Genomic DNA, 21506 nt, shown 5'->3' on the forward strand with positions numbered 1-21506 from the left:
GTGCGCGCGCGTGCGGCACGACGACGTTCCTCTGTGCTGGCAGGAGGTAGGCGGACCTGTGTGTCTCCATGGTAACCGTTTAGGCCGACCTGGAGGTCTCCAAGGCAACCCGGGGACTCAGCGGGTGTCAATGAGGAAGCAAGGTGAGAACGTGGGGAAGAGACTGGGGTTGAGACGCCCAGAGGGAGAAAGGGTGGGCGAGAGGGAGGGGTGGCGAGAGAAAGAAACAGACAGGAGAGAGACACTCGGGCAGGCAGAGATCCAGAGCTTGCGAGGGTAGAGACTCAAGTAACTGAACAGACTTAAGAAAGACATGGAGAGGGATTTCTACTCTGAGACCTAGAGAGTGTGATACGAAGCCAGTGCGTCAGGGAGTCAGGCCCGGGGAGACAGGTGTGTGAGAATAGTTAGCAAACAGGGATGGAAGTTAGGAAGGGATGGAAGTAAAAGGAGAGACAAGTGGAGAGGAAGATTAGATTCACAGAGAAAAGAAGTACAGACATGGAGAAATCAAGGGACAGACAAGGATACAGGAGTACAGAGACAAGAGGGGAAAAAGGGACAGAAGTCAGATACAGTAAGATGGATTGAGCGTTTTCAAAGATTAAGACAAGGTGACAAGACAGCAAGAAGAGACAGAGTTGGAGGGAAAACCTTGTTAGGAAAACGTATCTAAAACTTGACAGTAAGACAAAAACGATGACTGGGAACCCTGTCTGATTCACTAAGGAAAACAATTCTTTTTAAAAGTACTTTGGAATCCGGATACTGTGAAGTTAGATGCTAACTTGTAAAAGGTTGGTAGATTGCAAATGCTTTCTGCCCAGTAGAAAAGAGTACCTCAACGGTTAGAGTGGTCACCTGGTAGGATTCCAGGCAGGACACTGAAATGCCGGGCTGCCCACTGCCCTCTAGGACATTAATGCGACTTTGCGTTTTTATTTTAATGTTCGTTTCATCCTTTCAATTGTTCCTTCTCTCTCATCTTACCGGAACCACCAATGTCATCCTAGTTCCCTTCATGAGGTAAATCAATCTTTGAGACATGCTCACTGGGTTTTGTTTTTAAATTTTTTGAAAATCGTATGTTGACAGCCTGAAGGGAGCCAGTTCTCCAGGATGGGGGGACAGACAGGAAAAAAAGAGCCAGGAAAGGAAGGAAGTAGGGAGCATGATGAAAAGACAGAAAATAGGCTGTGGGAAAGATGCACAAGGGAAACCGTGTTTCCCGGAAAATAAGACCAAGCCGGACAATCAGCTCTAATGCGTCTTTTGGAGCAAAAATTAACATAAGACCCGGTCTTATAAGACCCCATATTATATTATACTGTTATATTTATATTATATAAGACCGGGTCTTATATTATGGTGAAATAGGACTGGGTATTATATTAATTTTTGCTCCAAAAGACATATTAGAACTGATTGTCCGGCTAGGTCTTACTTTCAGGGAAACGGAATTAAGCGGCGAGAAAGCCAGCTTTAGGTAGAGACAGCCTCCAGGCGCCCCTCCCTGGACTTGGCGGGTATCGGCTTCGTGACCGAACTACAGTTCCCGGCAGCCCCGATCGCCAAGAGCGCAGCCGGAGGCGCGTCCCACGCGGCCGCCTTCAATTCCGGCTTCGCCAAGATGGAGGCTGGGCTCGGCCGTCGCAGGGAAGCGGCGCTGTGAAGCAGGACATGGGGAAGGGCCGCAGCCCTACCGGCCCAGCTGAAACAGCCGACCCGCGTCGCGGTCCAGAGGTGAGGGCAGTCGACCGCGCCTAGGCCGGGCTCTGGGGCCCTCCTTTCTCATGGCTCGGACCAGCGCAGGGGGAAACCGAGAGGCCGCTGCGCGCCCAGCCCGGGCACGTGCTAATGGGCCAATCGGAGCTTTCGGCGGCCCCCGCGGCCTTCTGGGAAATGTAATTTCGAGAGACGAGCCCTGTTTTCCACAGAGACGTGGGGACGGCGAGTCTACCCCGGCGGCGAGACTGGGGACTTTCTTTCAAGACAGGGAAGGAGAGAATAAACGAATGAATGGATGAACTTAAAATTTTGGTTGAGCAGGCGAGGGCATGGTTGTCGGAGAGAGAAAGATGGGCGCGAGTCGTCGGGAATTCGGGGCCTCCCAGGCAGGAGCCCTCCCATGCCCACCTGCCTCCCTGGCTCGAGGGCCTTGTGGGCTTTGCCACCTGGTTTCTACCCAGGTACAACGAGACCCTGAGGTTACTCGTCCCAGGTGCCATATCCTTTCCAGAAGTCCCCTGCGTTTCACACGCACTCATTCAAAAAAATGTTTTTACTGTTTTGATCAGATGCTATTTTGACCTGGACAGGCAAGAAACCTGTCCCACCACTGTACTTCATTTAATAATGTACTCAGCAAGCGACTACTGGATGCTTGCAAAGTGCCAGGCACTGTTCTGGACCTGAGTACTCACCAGAATGCTCAACAGACACAGCTCCTGCCCTCAGATAGTGTATGAGAGATGCACAATAAAACATAGGCGGGGAGGGCCTCTCTGATTTGAGCAGAGACCTGCAGAAGGAGAGGGAACAAGCCATGCAGACCAGAGGGAAGACCCTCCAGCTCTGGACCAAAGGAACCATGGGAGCAAAGACCCCGAGTCAGGAGCCCCCTTAATCTGCTCCAAGGATGTGGTCAGGAACTAGCAAAGGAGAGAAGGAGGCTTTGATGCCTTCGAGGAAGTTGGTGGCGACTGTGGCTTTTACTCAGAGGTGGGTGGCAGGAAGGGCTCTTACCTGACTTAGTTCTTCAGACTCGTTCTGGCTGCCATGTGGAGAAGCACCCTTGTCATCCCCAGGTACTCCCAGGTATTAATTATGGAGGTTCCCTTGAGTTTCCTATGACTGCCGTTAAGTATTATTACAAACTTAGTGGTTTAAAACAACACGGATTTATTATCTTAGAGTCTTGAAGCTCAGAAATCTGAAATGGGTCTCACTGGGCTAAAATCAAGGTTTTGGCAGGGCTGGTTCCTTCTGGAGGCTCTAGGCTTCAGTGGTCACATTGCCTTCTTCTGAGTAAAATCTTCTGCCTTCTTTTACAAGGACTCCTGTAATTACATTTAGGGCCCATTTGGGTAATCTCCCCCTCCCAGGACTCATTCACACGCAGTCACATGCAGTGTCTCTTTAGCCATGTAAGGTAATTTATTCATAGGTCCCTGGGATTAGAATGTGGACAGCTTTAGGAGACATCCTCATTCAGTCTCCTACACTGACGATTGATGTCTCTGAGTGAGAAGCACGGAGAAGGGTAGCTCATCTGCTCATCAGTGTCTGGGAGTTGGGGGCGGTCAGGGTTTCTAGATGCTCTTGGCTCCCCCTTGTGGTTGCAGGTGTGGTTTGCTGGGGAAAGAGTGAAGCCTGATCTCATGATTTTATGAGCTAAAACTAAGTGACACGCTCTTCTAGATGCAAAGAATGCTTGGAAGTGAGTGTGCAGTACCTTTAGCATAGGGAGAAAAGGGTCGGGGTGTGTCTCTGAGCAGGGCTCGGTGCTCTGTGTCAGCATGGGAAGGCTGGGCAGTGGTTGGGAGTTCCATGTGCTCACACATTAATGCCTGTATGTTCCTCTCTTACAGCGAGGCCAAGAGGCTGCCATCGTGGGCTACTGTGGAGAGGCAGGGGGTAGAGAGCTCGTTGAGTTGTGTAGCGCAAGAAGGTGGAATGAAGACAGCCCCCCACCTGCATGTGTCAGGGAAGGCACCCCTTGGTGGGATTGGCCTCCGCCATGGTGGCAAGCGGGACCGGAAGTCCATCACCCTGCACGTGAAGTTGGAGGTGCTTCGGAGGTTTGAGAAGGGTGAAAAGCTGACACAGATTGCCCGTGCTCTGGGACTGGCCACGTCCACTGTCGCCTCGATCCGTGTCAACAGGGACAAGATCTGGGCCAGTTCCCAGGCAGCCACGCCCGTCATTGCCAAGCAGCTGACCCGCTGCCGCGGTGTGGTGATGGGCCACATGGAACGCTTGCTGAGCCTGTGGATCGAGGAGCAGAAGCGACAGGACCTGCCTGTCAGCACGCTGCTCATCCAGGACAAGGCACGCCAGCTCTTTGCACAGCTGCAGCACGAGCAGGGTGCCAGTGCCCAGGCTGAGACCTTCGGGGCCAGCAATGGCTGGTTTGCCCGTTTTAAGGCACGCCACAATGTGCTGTTGACGGATGAGCCAGCTGTGGCTGATGCCCAGGCTGCCGCCTGCTACCTCCCAGTGCTGCACACCATTCTGGAAGAGGGCCGCTACTCACCTCACCAAGTCTTCAACGTGGATGAGACGGGCCTGTTCTGGAAGCGGCTGCCCGAGCGCATGCTGCTGGTGCTGGAGGGGGTGGCCAGCCCCGGGCCCAAAGCCCCTAAAGACCACCTGACCCTGCTGCTCGGAGGCAACGCAGCTGGTGACTTCAAGCTGAAGCCCCTGCTGGTGTACCCCTCAGAGAACCCGCGTGCACTCAAGGGCTGCTCCAAGGCCAGCCTGCCTGTGATCTGGCGCTCCAACCGCAACGACTGGCTGACACCCAGCATCTTCCAGGAGTGGTTTACTGGCTGCTTCTGCCCCGCCGTGGAGAGCTACTACACCAGCCACGGCCTCCCCCACCGTGTCCTGTTGCTCCTGGACGGTGCGCCCTGCCACCCTGCCGACCTGGGAAGCCTCTCAACCCACGTGCGCGTCGAGTTCCTCCCAAAGAACACATCAGCCCTGATCCAGCCCATGAACCAGGGCGTCATTGCGGCCTTCAAGGCCTGTTACCTGCGCCACACCCTTAGCCAGCTGGTCCAGGACACAGCTGGTGGAGACCGGCCCTCCGTGCAGGAGTTCTGGCGCAGCTATACTGTCATGACTGCAGTGGATAACATCGCCCAGGCCTGGGCAGACCTGCAGCCTGCTACCATGAACAGTGCCTGGAGAAAGCTCTGGCCCCAGGGTGTGCCCGCCGGCCCTTCGGAACCTGATGCCGTGCCCCAGCTCCACTGCAGCATTATAGCACTGGCCAGCCACGTGGGCCTTGGGGACATGGCTGAGGCTGATGTTGCTAGCCTGCTGCAGGCCCATGTGGAGGCCCCACCCTGCAGGGTCCCCCAGGATGCAGAGAATGGGGATCCAAATGGCTCTCGGCTGCCCTGGGAGGCAGTGCAAGACCTGGCCCCCAAAAGACCAGAACTGGATCTCACTGAGGCCATGGTGGGTATGGAGATTGAGAAAGCTGGGCCGGGTGCTCTGAGCCCTGAGCACCTGGCTCAGGCCCTGTCCCACTTCACTGCTGGCCTACGGGTCCTCACAGAGAACGATCCCAACCGGGAGCGCAGCCTGAGGGTGTCCCGGAGCATCCACTGTGCCCTCACCCACCTCTGGGAGGTGCACCGGGAAGGGAGGCGACAGGCTCAGGCAGCTGCATCCTCAGGAGCCCCTGTGGTGGCGGCAAGGGCATTGGCAGGAAGCCCGCCCTTGCCCCAGGTGGGGCCTCCAGCGGGTGGGCGTTGCTAAGGGGTAGCTAAGGGCACCGACCCGGAAGGACAGACCTCTGTAGCTGTCTTGCATGATTTGGGGCTTGGGCCTGACCTCAGATGAGCCCAGTCTGATGACATTTTGTTTCTGGAGGGCAAACACTGCCATTTCTCCCCCATGGTTCTCATATTTCATGTCCTGCAGTTTTTGTACAGTGACAGACACACCGCCAGGCTTGGAGAACAGGATGGTGATGTTCTCTGACTGGTAGGTGAGCTACAGGGCCCAGGCATGCCCATCCATGACAGAGACACGCTGTAGCACTGTGGTGGCCCAGCACAACCCACCAGTGAGGTCTCCCTTGTGGTGAGCAGCCGGGGTCGAGACCAGCCCTTCCCATTTGCCAACCCTGACCTGTCACTCCCTACACCATTGTGTTGGCCAGTCCGACCCAATTTTAGATGAGGGTTTCCTGATCTCGGCATTTTCTTGTGTACTTTCCATGCCATCCTCACCCCCTCTGGCTTCCATGGCCTCTGTTGTCCTAGGTCTCTCATACCTTCCCTGCCCAGAGCCCATGGGCACGTGGTTTTGATACTAGGGGTCACTTCTTTGGTTTGAAGATGTTTTCCTCCCTGGGTTTCTGTGGTATGGTCGTCTTGGTTTCCCTCCAGCCTCTGAGGCTGCGACTTTTGTGACCCTGATGGTCTTCTGGGTTTGGCGCCCTTTGGGAAATCTCATCCACTCCTAAGGGCTCAGTGGCCACCTCAGGATTGGCTTTTGGTGCACTGGCTGCAGCCCAGACTCTGTGAGGTTAGACCCACAGCTCTGATTGTGCTGGATGGCCCCCTTGGACAGTTTCGGTCTCTCCCCTCATTCCAGCTTGCTGTCCTGTCTCCCACACAGTAACAACAGGCACTCCGGGGTGTCCATTCTGCATACACAGCACATGGGCCACCAAAACACAAGATGGTCAGCAAGGGAAGGTATTCCTGTGCTCCAGCTGGGTGAGCCACAGGGAGTGAGACAGGGATGTTTGGCCTTGACTCCATTCAATACCTGTACCTGCATGTGTACACACACACACCAAGAAATAAAGATGGGAGAAAGGACTTCTGCCACCTCTGTCCCAGCTAACACCTGCAGATGGGCCTGCTGTCAACACATGAAAGGGGCTGGAGGCCAGGAAGAGGGAAGGCCCAGCCTTACTGGGAGAAAGGTTCAATGAGGCCCCTTGCTTTCCTGGAGAGAGCAGCAAGAGGGATGGCAAGAAGGGAAGTAGCGCTTCTTAGGACCCTGGTGATAGTCTGGGTTAGTTCACTGCACAGATTAGGAGCACTTGAAACGTGTTAGGTACTGGGGAGGTCAGGGTGCCTGAGATGGCCTCAGGAGCTGCCAGTGCAGAGGTTATATTCTATGTGACAAGGGCTATGACGGGCGACTTAGGAGCCACCCCAACGTAGCCAGGGCACAGGACTGGACATGATAGGGAAGGCTTTCCGGGGAGGTGGTGTCCCAGCCTTCAGGGACGTCGCTGACAATCAGGAGGCAAGTGACCAGGCAGGATTTGTTGAGGCCAAATCCCAACGGGTAGATCCAGCTCAGCCGTCTTGTGCCAACCGAGCGCTTGGGAGGCACCTGGACTTAAAGTCACGCGGGCAGTGCGTGGCGGCTCCAGGACGCGCGTCTTCGGAGCCAGGGACGGCGCCTGGCCATCCACAAACGCCCAGCGGGGCTCTCAACCAGCACCCTGTCGTAGGCCCCTGAAGAACTACATTTCCGAGCGCTGGTGCCCGCTCCTCCCGGGAAAAGGGGTCTCTAAGGGCTGGTTCTCTCCTTCTCCCAGAGAGCCTCGCCTACAGAGCCTGCCTCTCTCGCCTTTAACTTCCGGGCGTAGGCACAGAGGCCGCCCCTTCATCCCTTCGCGCACCTGCGCTGAATGTCGGGGTGGGGCGGAGCGGCCGGAAGGTCCCGCACCTCAGGCCCCAGGGTGGCTGGTCGGTCACTGTTCCTGTGCGGTGCGGCTGCTCCGCCGTGGCTCCTGGGGTGGGTAAGTCAGGGCACGATGCGGCCAGAGGCGCCGGAAAGGCCCGGGTAGGGTGCGCAGCCGGCCAGAGGGCAGTGGGGGAGTGAGGCGGAGAAGGACCACCGGTTTCCTAGGAGCCCCGGCGAGTCGGCGGGGAACAGCGGCGCCGGGCCACTGGGACGGAGTCCGGCGGCGCTTGGCCTGCTCCGGAAGTAGTTCCGGGCAGAGCCTGGCGCTCTCCGTGGTCCCGGGGCCCTACCCACGGATGGGCGCTGGTAGCCTCCTCAGCCGAAGTTCCTGGGCCTACTTACGGCGATTGCTAGTGTTGTGCACACTGTCCGGTCGCTGTCCCACCCTGACCCCCCTAAACTGTCCGCACTTTCTCTGGGTACACTGGGTTTCCGCTGCCTAGTCCTGGGTCCCCTCTGCTCCCACTGCACCCGCGTGCGCGTCCCTCCCTCCATAAGGTGAGAGTGGGCAGGGAGGGCGCTTCCCGTGTACAGGGGATTAAAATCCGGACCCTTACCCAGCCGAGGCTCTTCAGGATCGCCCTAGCCATGCGGCCTTTGCCCAGAACGTCTTTTCCTCCATCTGTTACTTCTTCAGGGCACCTGAGGGTAAGGAGCCTGGGGGTTGAGGGAGTGTGGTATGGGGCCGCCCGGATCTGCGGAGCCCTGAGCAGCCTTTTTAAAAACATGCGTTGGCATTGAAAACATTATTATTTGAAGTTGCAGTGGTGGGAGTCTGTTGCAAAAAAACTCAGACCGTATGCAAACATTTATACAGGAAAAAGTGGATGTCCTGCAGTTCCTTTCCCTGGAATTGCCAGTTGAGGTTTTGTTTTTCAGGACCCTTTTCTGAACGTTTGTAACAGTAAGTAGCTGCTGTGTACACACAGTCATAGAAGCCTGCTGAGGTTTGTTGTTTTAAATTTTAGCAGTGGTGCATGTTGAGGAGGGCCACAGCTTTCTTTTCTTTTTTTTTAATTTTAATTTTTAAAAATTTTTATTGGGGAATACTGGGGAACAGTGTTTCTCCAGGGCCCGTCAGCTCCAAGTTGCTGTCCTTCAACCTAGTTGTGGAGGGCGCAGCTCACTGGCCCATGTGGGGATCAAGCCAGCAACAGTGTTGTTCAGTGCTCGCACTCTAACCACACGAACCATCCGGCTGCCCCACAACTTTCTTGTTTAGCATTGGAGAGTAGACATCTCCCTGTCCATGGTTGATCTCTAAGCTAGTTGAGTGGAGCCCAGCCTCCCAGGCTCCGAGTCTGCTGTGGCAGACGAAGGCCTTCCAGTGGAGGAGTCAGCCGTTGCTGTCCCTGCACCTGGCCCATGCTGGCTGCTCTGCAGCTGTCCCCAGCTTCCATCTTGCCCTTCCAGTCTGTCCCCCACATCACTCTTCCTAGTGCCCCTCAGACTGCATCCTTCACTCGTTCAGACCCTCCCTGGGCACCAACCCTCTGCTAATTCCTGCCAATACCTTTGTTTGGCTGCTTGTGGGGTTCTCTCAGTTCACAGAGACTGGGCATGTCCACCTTTCCTGTTCCCCAGAGCAACCCTCCTACCTTGTCCCAGTCTGGCTTGAGCTCCTGAAAGCTTCCCTGCGGGGGTGGGCTCACTCTCCCTTGAACTGGATCCCCAGTGCCAGGTGTCCTCCTAAGGGACAGATGGGGAGGCCAAAGTTGGAGGTATCCCCTGCCAGCTTGCCAATTACCCGGATTTGGGGACAAGTTTCCCCCACAGCAAGTGGCCTTGCAGGGTGTGGGTGGGTGGAGGGGCATGGGTGGTCCATGACCCTAACTAGGTGAGTATGTGTCCCAGCGAGGGCAGGGGAGGCCAGCTTCCTGAGGTCTCGCCATGGCAGCCGACCTAGCACCCCTCCATCAGGAAGACCTTGTGATCGTCAACATGGAGGAGGATGAGTCTGCCATATGGGATCCTGAACCTCCTTCCAACCCTCAGCCCACAGCCCTGACCCCTGGGCTCAGTAGAGATCCCCTCCAGTGCTTCCGCAGCTTTTGGTATGAGGACGCATCAGGTCCCCGTGAGGCCCTGGCCCAACTGTATGAGCTGTGCCGCCAGTGGCTGTGGCCTGAGGTGCACACCAAGGTGCTGGAGCTGCTGGTGCTGGAGCAGTTCCTGGGCGCGCTACTGCTGACACCTGGGTATGGGTGGAGTCCCAGGCCCCATGAGTGGCGAGGAGGCCGTGGTGTTGGTGGAGGACGTCGCCCATGTGTTGAGGCAGAATGGTAAGCCAGGGCCCCAGGGCAGGGCAGCAGGCCTGGGTGTGGGGGCTGCAAAGGGACACAACCTGTGGTCCTAGGCCCTGAGTGCCTGCTGGCTCTGCCCAGACCCTCAGTGATCTTGTCACCGGGAAGCCGACTCGGAAGCTGCAACTTGTTTGGGGCCTTTTGAAGCCGCTGAGCTTACCAGTTAGGTCGGCATGACATCTCATCCTCTCAGGGTGCACTGGACCTCCTTTATCTTCCTTTTCTCCTTCCTCACAAGGTCCCTAAGTGTATGCCATGAGATAGGCCCTGTGGGTCCAGCAGGATAGGGGACAGGCAATGTCCCTGCCCCATTGGAGCCTAGTCTGGTTGGAGACTTGGACAGTGAGACCGCTAGTCACAAGTAGGGTGTTTTGCTTTCTCTGGAGGGGTTGGGGACAAGAGGAGATGAGCACAGAGGTCGGCCTAGCCAGGGGTGGCTTTGCAGTTCCTGCGTTGTGATGTCGTCATCTTGGACTCCACATGTACACCTGTGAGGAAGTGACAGCCATCCTTCACCCTGGCGTCTGTGTACTCACTGCTCACACATGCCTATGGCATGCCTCTTGCCTGCTGGGCCCTCTGTATCAAGGCCCTCTATAGCACTTGAACAGAAAACACATTACTAAGCGATAATTCACATAACCAAAAAGGGTACAATTTGTGTTTTTTTTTAAAATGTACACATTTCCCCCCCACATTGGGGAATATTGGGGAACAGTGTGTTTTTCCAGGATCCATCAGCTCTATGTCAAGCCGCTGTTTTTCAATCTAGTTGTGGAGGGCGCAGGTCACTGGCCCTAGTGGGAATCCAACCGGCGACCTTGGTGTTATGAGCACCGCGCTCTAACCACTGAGCCAACTGGCCACCGCTGTGGGTTTTAATATTCAGTATTCACAAAGTTGTACAGCCAACACCACTGTCTTAACGCTATAATTTAATCACCCCCAAAGAAACTCCATGCCCGTCAGTGGTCACTCTGTTCTTCCCTCTTTTAATGTCCTGTCGGCCACTAATTGGTTTGTGTCTCTGGATTTGCTTATTCTGGGCATTTCGATAAATGGAATCATATATTATGTGGCCTTTTATGACTGGCTTTCATTGAATACAGTAAGTTCTCAATGTTTTTTTCTTTTGTAATAGAAACAGGACTTTATTATAATATTGAATCTGGCCTTTCCTATTGCCAACTGATGGTGGTTGGGGCTAATTCACTGCCAACAGAAATCCCCTGTTAGGGTTGCGGTGAAGAAGGAACTTTATTCAGTGCAAACTGCTCAATTGTGATAGAGCTCGGCTGTGAGAGCTTCACGGCTATGGAACAGCTCCCTAGTGTTACAGCTCAATTATGAAGCAGCACAGCATAGCTGTGAGGCGGCCCTGGGGTCACCTGCTCAGGTCCGGTTCGGTCCACTCCACTCTGCCCTGCACTGGTCTGCTCCGCCCTGCTCCGTGGGACATCTTCGGTGTTTCATCTTTGGTGATTCAGCTCCAGTGGGAAACAGTTTTCAGTGGGCAACTAGGAGAGTTACCCACGGTTCCGTCATGCGTATGGCGGAGGTGGAGGCCTGTGAGGAGACTGGGCCCCTTCATTCTTCATCGGTGCCAAGGATCCGCAGGAGGGAAAGATTAGTTCCATCTGCTGGTGCCGTGGCAGGCGTGGTGTTTGGCCGGGGCCGGGAAGTGGATGTTCCTGAGCCTTGAGGGGCTTGAGCGCAATCCGACGTCCAGTGGCCACCATGGCTGAGTCATCCATCAAAGGTAGATGAAGGCGGCGCCCTGAACAGCCCACCAGATTGTTAGGCACGGCTGAAGGAATGAGTTGTGGGAGACCAAAATTGGTCTATTAGAATTTATTTGGCATGTTAAAGCAGCGGGAGGTCAGGTTAGAGCATAGGGAAAATATAACCTAGTAGGTCCTCAATGTTGTTGGTAGGTCCTGCTACTTTAGGGGAAGTGATGTGTAACAGAAGCAACTTTCCCACAAGCTAATTGATACGAACGTGAGTTAAGTTCCTATGGCATCTCCTCACGTTCTAGTGAAACACGCTGGAGGAAACGATGTTATTGGAGGACCTCCTCGATGGAGTTTTCGGTGTTCATCCACGCTGTAGCACATCAGCACCTTCCCATTTTTGTGGGTACGTAACATTCTGTTGTGTGGATATACATACACCACACTGTGTAGTCACTGTTAATGGGTATTTGGGTGGTTTGCACCTTTTGGTTACTCTGAATACTGCTGCTGTAAACGTATCTGTGTTTCTTTGTGGACAAACCTTTCCTTTTCCTTTCTCTCGGTTTTAAACCTAGGGGTGGAATTGGTGGGTCATGTAGTCACTCTGTTTGACCTTGTGAGGAACTGCTGTCACACCACTTGTTTTCACAACACGGAATTTAACGTCAGGAACTTGACCTAGGTGTTGGAATCTAAAAGAACAGAAAGAGCCCTAAGGAGTCATGGCTGTTAGAGCCACAGGGAATAGGATGCACTCCTAAGAGCTGGGGTTAAAGGGAAGAGGTTAGATGAAATAAGAATCTCAGGAGGCGCTGGAACCCAGACCCCTGCTGGATGGCGTTGGGGTCTCTGGGGTACATGAAGCCGGTTCTGCACATGTTGGAAAAGCTGCAAATTGAACTCAGCTCCTGCTAAGGAAGCCCTTGGTCACACAGGACTGGCTTTTGTCTAAGCACAAATGTGAGGTGCAGGTTGGATGCATGTGGCTGTGGTCCTTGTGGGGTGTTTGGCTGTAGTGCTGGGCTTCTTTCTAAGCCCACTGCCAGCATTTTGAGATGGCTGTCTCCTGAACAGTGGCTTGCGTTTGCCTTTTCCTTAGAGATCTGTCCCCTGATTCCAGTGCCGTTTCCCACTGAATGGATGCTTAGGTGACACACACCATAAAAAGAGACTTTGCATCGTAACAGTGTGGATGTTGGCCCAGCCACCTGATGGTCACTGAATGGACAGGTCTGGCACTCACAGGATCCTGTGGGGCCTGCATGGTTGTGTTCACTCAGCCTGGAAATGACGTGGTTTCAAGTTCACCACAGTTCACATGTACGTGATTGACTTCTGCCTTTGCTCCATACCGTTATCTGATCTTGGCTCCTGTATGACAGGGTAGAGGGGCTGGCCCTGGCTTTCTCTGGGTGGCCTTGGATGCTGGCAGGGAGTCCAGAAGTCAGATGTACCAGGCTCTTCCTTGGCTGTCACTGTTGTGGTATGTTTGGGGGTTCCCAAGACCACCCCTAGGCTCACTGATTTGCTAGGAGTCACAGAATTCAGTAAGGTTGTTAATATTCACAATGATGGTTTATTGCAGTGAAAGAATGCAGATTAAAATCAATGGGAAAAGGTGCCTAGTCTGGGGGTATTGGGCACCAGCTCCCACTTGTCCTTTCCCAGGAGACTCTTGTGGACAGTGCTTTAATTCTGCCAGCAGTGATGTGTGACAACACACACAGGGTACTGTCAGCCAGGGAGGCTCACCTGAGCTGTGGCGTCCAGGCTTTTACTGGGAGTCAGTCACAGGTATGGAGCATGACTGACTTTACTTAGTCTCCATTGCCCCCAGAGGTCAAACTGATATGGTATGTCCAAGGTCCCTGCTCTTAAGTCACAAAGTCAACATAAATTATCTGTGATGTGGCCCAAGGCCTTAGGTAAACAGAGACAGTCTTAACAGGCAGAATATTCCAAGGGCTTAGAGGTGACCTCCAAGGAACAGGTCAGGGGCCAGACCTTTGTTTAGAATGTGCGGCGTTTGGACACCGAGGCCCGCTGAGCCCACCCTTTACTGCACACCCCACTGCAGCAGAAGAAAGCTTCCAGTGACTGTTTCCTTGGCGTTTCAGGGGCCTTGGGTTTACTTCTGAGGTGTGTATGTATATGTGGACCAGAGAGGGTGGCATGCCAGGCAGGGCAGGGTGTTGTGTGACGTTCTTGTCCAGTTCACGCTGGTGCAAAGAACACGTGGGGGCACTCTCCACATGTTGACTGCCTGATTGGTTGATTGATTGGCCTGGGTGCCCAACCCCAGTGTCCTGGGTGGGCTGAGGACACTGACCCTCCCCTCTTCCCTCAGTACTGGTACAGGCCCCGCCCAAGGACCAGCGGTCTGGAGACCAGGCAGAGCCAGCCAAGCGCCTCATGGATGGAGCTCAGGTGAGCTGTGAGAACTTCAAAGTCAGAGATGCTACATCCTGCTGCCCCCAACCCCTCTCCAACTTCCTCACCCCAGACCATGGAGGGTCACGTTCAACATGTGTGCCCAGCCTCCCCCCACCTTCAGGCTTCACCCAGGAGCCTGCCCTTCAGTCTTCCCCAGCTTCTGGGTGGAAGGATGGGGACTCCCCATGCTCACGCCATCTGAATAGCAGAGTAGGTGCTTGTCCCCAGGTCTCAGGGCCCAAACCCAAAGGCACAGGAGTGAGGCTAGGGCCCAGGTGACATTGCCTGGTCTTGGCTTCTTCTGGCTAGGGACAGACAATGCTACCATGAAAGCCAGAATCCATGTTTTTATTATTGGCACCCAGATGAAATGGAAAATGGCATTGTGTAGGCCCAGTGGACACATCTGTGGGTAGGACTGACCACACCGGCCTCAGCAGTGGCTGGGGCACCTCTCCTGTGTCTAGGGATCCATGGTGGTGCCTCCTTGACCTTGGCTTTGCTTCTGTCAGGCTCCATGCAGCCCCAGCCCAACCCCAGCAGGCTGCTACTCCCCGTCTCACTTTTATGTTCACTTAGTTGCAGTTTCTGTTGCACAGAGATAGAAAGAAATATGCTGTCCTCCCATTTTTAAATTAAGAATGTGCTGAATGTGCATTATGTAGCAATTCAAACCTTAACACAAGTGTATAAAGTTCAAGCCTCACACCCATCTGCCTCTCTGGAGAGGGCAACGTTAACCATTGTATGTCCTTCCATCCTTTGTGCACACGTGTGGTACACACATGCATGTGTGAACGAACATGGTTACATAGACTTTCCAAAGGAAAACCCGCACCCCACTGTTCTCCGTCTTGGGTCGGGGGGCCCTTCCTCTGGCAGCCCCACCCTTCTCTTCAGTGGCCCCATCGGAGTCATTTGCCCAGCCCAGCTGGGGCATGTGGGCTACTGTCTGTTTTCATCTCAGAACACATGCTCCTGTCCTGGCTGTTGCCCTTTCTCATCTCCTCTGCCCGCCAGGCCTGCCTGTCCTCTGCATTGCCCCCAGCCTCCAGCACCTGGATGTCCCGGGACCCCGCTTTGGTGCTAAGCACTGTGGAGGCCAGTTCACCTGCAGTCCTCACGGTAGCTCCATGTGCTTGTTCTTTCTGGCCAGAGGACAGAGCCTAGGTGGGTCACAGCTGAGGGCTCTCCTCCCATTCCCCTCAGGGTTTCCTTGATACAGGTGCCTCTTGGGCCTTGGGCACATGCAGCCTCCCGAGGGATGGCTTTGCCCGTGAGACAGGGACCAAAGCTTGTCTCTGTCACAGGGCACTTTTGTGTGTGTGGTCCTGGCAGGTAACCCAGGGGCTTCCCCAGGAGGAGACGGTTACTGAGCCTCCATGGGGAGGAGGACAGATCAGTCGAGGAGCATGGCTGGGGTTTTCCTGCTTGGTGAGTGGGGAGGCTGGGTCACACCCCAGCAATCTCTACCCTGACTGATGATCCTGGACCTTCCTCAGACACCGCAAGACCTGGGAACCCCTATGGTGGCCCTGTCCAGACCTATCCAAGCTGGACTCAGTGAGTCACGGGCATGCTGTCAAGCCTTGAAGAACAGCCAGGGCTGCTTTACTGTAAAACTGATCACAAATCAAGAGCACAGAGCCGAGCTCAGACAGGTGCTCTTCCTGGAAGAAGCTTGATCTGTCCCGTTGAGGAAGGACATGGGAAGTGGGTGTCCTTGGCTGCCTCTGGGCCTTGAGGTAGGAGGGAGACCTGTCCCTTGTCAGTAGCCTGTCTAGGTTATTTTACCACGTGTCTGTATTGCCTCCAGTAAAAAAGCAAAACCATGAAAATCATGAGTCCTGACATACTTAACCACATTCAGGACCATGAAAATGTGTTTCCTATAGTTGGACAGCTTCTCCTCCTTTACTTGGCTGCCTGGAAGCTCAGAGGTCGCTTCTATGTCCAGTTGCTGTAAGTCCCTGTGCCCAGCCTGATTGTGCTGTTTCCTCTCCCTCCTTTCCCCTAACCTGGTAATTTCTGATTTTTGCATTGAGTCTCAATGCTCGTGTATGGACCCACCCTGGATGTTTCAGGAGGCCGGTGACTGGTGACTTGGGACCAGTAGCCATTGGGGGGAATCATTATAAAGTGGTAGTGGTTTTTCAGAGGCTTGCTGCTTTCCTGGGGCTGAAGCACATTTACTCCCCTGACCAGAATTCATCCATTGAGAAGTGAGCTCTGGCCAAGTGTGGCCCTGAACCCCCTACTTAGAGACTGGTCATAAGTCTTTCGCAGGTTTTACATGAGCCTGTGGACACTTCCAACCAGTAAACATTTCCCATTTTACAGCAGGTCAGGGCCGTGGCTGCTGCAGATGCGCTGAAATCAGCTGGCACAGGGTGGGAACCGCAAATATTCTTTTGCGATGTCCAGAGAGAACGATGCGGAAGAGCTGCCTTCTCCCCGGCCTCCCACCTGATAGAGGTCTCGGAGTGCCAGCCAGTGTGGAGGCGCCAAGCGGGACTGCAAGGCCATCAGACTGCAGGTGAAGCTGGAGGTGCTGCGGCGATCCGAGGCTGGAGAGAAGCTCAGCAGAATCGGACAGGCACGGGCTGTCCACGTCTACCATGGCTACCATTCATGACAACAAAGACAAGATTTGAGCGAGTTCGCAGGTGACCACCAGGTGGATGCGCAGCCGCAGACTGGTGATGGAGAACATGGAGGGGCTGCTGAGCGTGTGGATCGAGGACCAGAACCAGCAAAACGTGCCGATCAGCGTGGTGCTCATCCAGGAGAAGGCCCGCAGCCTGTCCCAGGACCTTAAACGTGAGCAGGGTGAGGGCGCCGAGTCCGATTCCTTTGGGGGCCAGTCGCAGGTGGTTCGGCCGCTTCACGGCACGCCACAACCTGCCCCTCCTGGGTGCGAGCAGCGAGGCCCCAGGGCCTGGCGTGGAGGAGGCGCACAAGTACCCGGCGCTACTGCGCAGGGTGATCCAGGAGGGCGGCTACACGGCCCGGCAGGTGTTCAACCTGGATGAGACTGGGCTTTTCTGGAAGCGACTGCCCTACAGGACATACAGGTACCTGTCCATGGAAGACAAGTTGGCCCCCGGATTCAAAGCGGCCCGAGATCTACTGATACTGCTGCTCGGTGGCAATGCGGCCGGCAACTTCGAGCTGAAACCCCTGCTGGTGTACCCCTCGGAGAACCCGCGTGCACTCAAGGGCTGCTCCAAGCCCAACCTACCTGTGCTCTGGCACTCCCACAGGATGGCCTGAGTGACTATGAGCCTCTTCCAGGAGTGGTTCGTGCACTTCTTCTGCCCGGCTGTGGAGAGGTACTGTGCTCAGCACGGCCCCCAGCACAAAGCACTGCTTATCCTTGACAGTGCACCCGGCCACCCCGATAACCTGGATGACCTCTCAGACCACATGCGTGTGGAGTACCTGCCCCAAAACACCACAGCCCTCATCCAGCCCATGAACCAGGACGTCATCGCCACCTTCAAGGCGGCGCGGACAGGAGGCACCCACGCGCAGTCGCGGTCCTGGACTTCTGGCGGGACTACAGCATCCTTGACGCCGTGTACGACGTCTCTCAGTGCGGCGAGGAGGTCCCAGCCGCCACACTGAACCGCGGGGGTGGAGGAAGCTGTGGCCGGAGTGTGTCCAGCACCACGCAGGTGGCGTGCACGTGGAAACCGTCCCACAAATGCCGCGGAATATCGTGGCGCATGGCGCAGGTTTTAGAGAGGTGACGCGAGCAGATGTGGCGGACTTGCTGCAGAACCACGGGGCAGACCTATCCAATCAGGAGCTGATGGCGTTGGAGCAGGAGCAGGCGGCCGGGGAGGAGGACGAGGAGAGCTGTCCAGCCCCACCCCACGCCAGCTCACGGCCAGGCACCTAGTCAAGGTCCTGGTACCCTTGGACGCCGGCCTGCAGGTCGTCAGTGATGACGACCCCAACTTGGAGCGCAGCCTCAAAGTCTGCGGGGCGTCCACAACCTGATCAGCTGTTATCCGGAGCTTCTCAAGGTGAAGGGGGTACCCAAGTAGAGGGGGTGGAGTGGGGGTGGGGTGGGGTGGCTTGGGAGTCCTGAGGCTGCAGAATTGTGTCAGGGGTGGGGCTTCCAGGCTGCATCCTTCATGTGGAAATCACACTGGTCTGAATGTGTCCATTTCATTGTATTCCCAAATGTTTTTTCAATCAAATAATTTATTATCTCAAGTGAACTTCTGAAATACTTGGTTTTAAAAGCCTGATGAATCCTCAAGTGTGATTTTATTGCATCCTGGGCCCTTTGGAGCAAAGCAAACCTAGTTTCCCAGTGGAAGCCCGTGAGAAAGCCAGGCTTACAGTGCACCACCCTGGCCCCTGTTCCTGGCATCTGTGCTTACTGTACTGCACTGTCCCTGTGTCCAGACATGAAGCTCTTGGAGCTGGGTGGACCAACAGTCAGGAGAGGGGCTGTGCTTGTCTTCTGGTCCTGTCAGCCTTCAGCGGGGTTTTAGGCTCCCAGAGACTCAGGGGTACAGGGGGGGCCCGGGTGCAGGAGTGCTTGGCCACGTATCTCCCAGCTCTGTTCCTCTGGGGCTCTGGGTCCTTCTTGTCACCCTGCCCTGGCCTCTGAAGTGAGGCTGTGTGTGCCCTGGCTGCCTGGCTGGGGAGAGGGAGAACTTCAGCCTGTGGTGGGTGAGCTAGTGAGGCAGGCAGCACACTCACCAGGCCTCTAGCCCCCAGCTGCAGTCCCCTGGTCAAACCTGGTGCTAATTCTCCCTCTTTTCTTGTCTCCTCCTCTCTCCCTGCTCCTTCTGCCCCGTGCCCCTCTCCCCACCGGTTTATATTTGACTCCTGCCCATGCCCCTTTGCCTCTTCCTGCGGACATGGGGCTCATTCCAGGCAGTGGTGGCATTTTGAAACAAGGTCCCAGATCCCACGCAGAAAGATGTGGCCACCCAATGCCCCACAGAAGAAGGCCTAAGGGGACATGACGTGGGTAAGGATGTGGGTTTTGGGGTGTAGGTTGGCCCTTACATGAGTGGGTGCCTGCTAGAGAAGGCCCTTGCCTGAATCTGCCTGCCTTCCACAGGAGGTGGGGGCAGTGAGCCCAGGCGATTGTTCAGGAGCTAAACTTGGCCTGACAGTTTTGCTGGGGAGCCCAGATGCCTGCACATCTTCCATCTGCCCTACATACACACCCGTGCACACCTGGCTGAGGTTTGCCCAGACCTGGCCTCAGGTGTGCGATGGGCCCTCCCTGCTAGCTGAACCTCTGGCACCTGAGCAGACACTTCGGTGTCGTAGGGACCCGCAGCTCCGGGGTCTCCTTGAAGTGGTCACCTTAGGTGTATGGGGATTGCAGGGGTGTGTCAGCTCCTCCTGTTCAGGTGTCCACACCATTCAGTGTAGAATCAGAGTCGGATGAGACACCACCTTTAGGCCTATTCATCAGATCAGGGAAGTCAATACAGTGTTGCTCATGGGGCATGTAACCATCTCCATTGGGCGTCCCAGCCCACTGGTCAGTGAGTGCCCAGCTGCCCTGGCCAGGAGACTTGGCTGAGTGTTTTCAGTAAACTGAAATATTTTTTGCACCTGCATTAGTTTCCAGCAGGTACTTCTCACAGCTCCCACATCTAGGGGGGACCTCATGTGTGACACCATGTGACAGTTTTATCACCATTTCTACCGTTTATGGTCCAAAAAGAGAGCAGACAATTCCACATGTTTCACAAGGGACAAGTACAGTGAGATGGCCAAGTGAAACACCAAGCTGGGGAAATGGCAGTTCTCCCTGTCACTCTGCTGACTGAAGTGGTTTCATGTCTGTCTTCGTGGAGAGGACATGCTCACTGAGCCCCTGTTGGAAGGCAGCGCGAGCTTTTGCTACGACACGGAAACGACGTGTATGACAAGACGCATGAGGCCCACATTAGCACTGGGCATGGCGGGAAGCACAGGTGCTGGGGGTGCTGGAGAAGTACCAGATATCACGCAGGGGGGCTGTCCTGCTATACCTGAAGCCATGCAAGCCAGTCCTGCCAGCAGAAGGTGCACCCGTGAAAGATGGTTTGGTGAATTCCATGACATTTGGGAGCCCAGGAGATGACGGACAGTTAGATTCATCTTGTTTTTTTTTTTTTTTTTTAAGATTTTATTGGGGAAGGGGAACAGGACTTTATTGGGGAACAGGGTGTACTTCCAGGACTTTTTTCCAAGTTAAGTTGTTGTCCTTTCAATCTTAGTTGTGGAGGGCGCAGCTCAGCTCCAGGTCCAGTTGCCGTTGCTAGTTGCAGGGGGCGCAGCCCACCATCTCTTGCGGGAGTCGAACTGGCATGGCAACCTTGTGGTTGAGAGGATGCACTCCAACCAACTGAGCCATCCGGGAGGCAGCTCAGCTCAAGGTGCCGGGTTCAATCTTAGTTGCACGGGGCGGAGCCCACCATCCCTTGCGGGACTCGAGGAATTGAACTGGCAACCTTGTGGCTGAGAGCCCACAGGCCCATGTGGGAATTGAACCGGCAGCCTTCGGAGTTAGGAGCATGGAGCTCTAACCACCTGAGCCACCTGGCCGGCCCAGATTCATCTTGTTTTAGTAGGGTCATACCACCCTGCTTGTCCAGCTGTGGCCTCTGACCAGAAGCACTGCGGATGTGGCCAGGTGTCTGGTAGACATCTGCATCTTTGGGGTCCCAGTCTGGCAACAGCAGTGACTTTGCAAAGGAGGCGATTGGTGCACTGAAACGCATGTGGAGTGGCCTCATGATTGTGAGCGGGCAGCACTGTCTGAGCTAGAGCCCAGGCAGCACGGAATGGGCCCAGCAGGACATACAGAACAGGCTTCTCACCTATATGCAGGCTGAGGGAATCCACATGTTGGCCCAGGGGCTGCATTTTGTCCAAGATAAAGAGCAGAGTGTTTCATGAGGCTATCCAGAGCTCACTGGCCGAGGCCATGTTTGGCCATTATATCAAGTGGGCCTGTTGACATCCTCACTGTGCAATGGGGTGGTCAGCGGGCTGGAGATGGGGGAGGAGAGCCTGGAGGAGCTCCTGCAGAGTGAGAGGACGGACAGGTCTGAGAATGGAAGTGACAGCCCCCTGCCTGGTGGCTGGAGGTGCCAGGAGCTGGTGGGTCTGTGTTCTGTGTGCCCCTCGGGCTGTGCGGAAGGCCATGTGCATGAGTTGCACCCCACACATGTGCACCTGTTCTGTGGGCATAGGTGCTTGGGTCCTGGGGATGGGCAGCCTCACCGTTTACCCCAGGATGCTGCCACCTCCATTTAAAAAGGCGAAGCTGGGAGACGTCATCAAAATGGCGGCGTGAGGTGAGCCTCTGGAGATCTCCCCTGGAATTTACAACAAATTGAAAAACTATAACTCCACAAAGGACTCCCTGCACAGCAGACAGGCAAGATGAAGAGTCTCACTACGAATTCACCTAAAGGTGGGCAAATTGCATGAGCAGGGGAGGAGGGAAGGAAGAAGTGTGGAGACGGAACCGCATGGGCGCAGGACGCAGACCTAGCTCAGTGCTCCGAGCTCGCTACATCCCGGAACTACTGCACCTGCGGGAAAGGGAAGAACTCGG

The 21506-nt window shown here is 55.1% G+C and overlaps 1 protein-coding gene and 1 pseudogene across 4 annotated transcripts; both read left to right on the forward strand.

The window, feature by feature from the left end:
- The first annotated feature begins 6 nt into the window (after positions 1-6).
- On the forward strand, positions 7-16431 carry LOC117034593 (tigger transposable element-derived protein 1). Of its 4 annotated transcripts, none has more exons than XR_004425114.1 (5): positions 7-143; positions 3591-5187; positions 11788-11888; positions 13833-13912; positions 16259-16303. XR_004425114.1 is itself a non-coding variant. In XM_033127744.1 (4 exons), exons 2-4 carry the CDS (start codon positions 3676-3678, stop codon positions 16290-16292), a joined length of 1626 nt encoding a protein of 541 aa, XP_032983635.1. In that variant the 5' UTR covers positions 7-143; positions 3591-3675; the 3' UTR covers positions 16293-16431. The 4 variants fall into 4 exon arrangements, 2 of the variants coding, with proteins under 2 accessions (XP_032983635.1, XP_032983636.1); XR_004425115.1 differs by having other exon boundaries at positions 16262-16288; XM_033127744.1 differs by lacking the exon at positions 11788-11888 and having other exon boundaries at positions 16259-16431.
- Positions 16335-20110, forward strand: LOC117035463 (CENPB DNA-binding domain-containing protein 1-like; annotated as a pseudogene).
- The last annotated feature ends 1396 nt before the right edge of the window (positions 20111-21506 follow it).

The sequence above is a fragment of the Rhinolophus ferrumequinum genome, chromosome 15 (assembly GCF_004115265.2).
Source record: "Rhinolophus ferrumequinum isolate MPI-CBG mRhiFer1 chromosome 15, mRhiFer1_v1.p, whole genome shotgun sequence".
Classification (NCBI taxonomy): Eukaryota; Metazoa; Chordata; class Mammalia; order Chiroptera; family Rhinolophidae; genus Rhinolophus; species Rhinolophus ferrumequinum.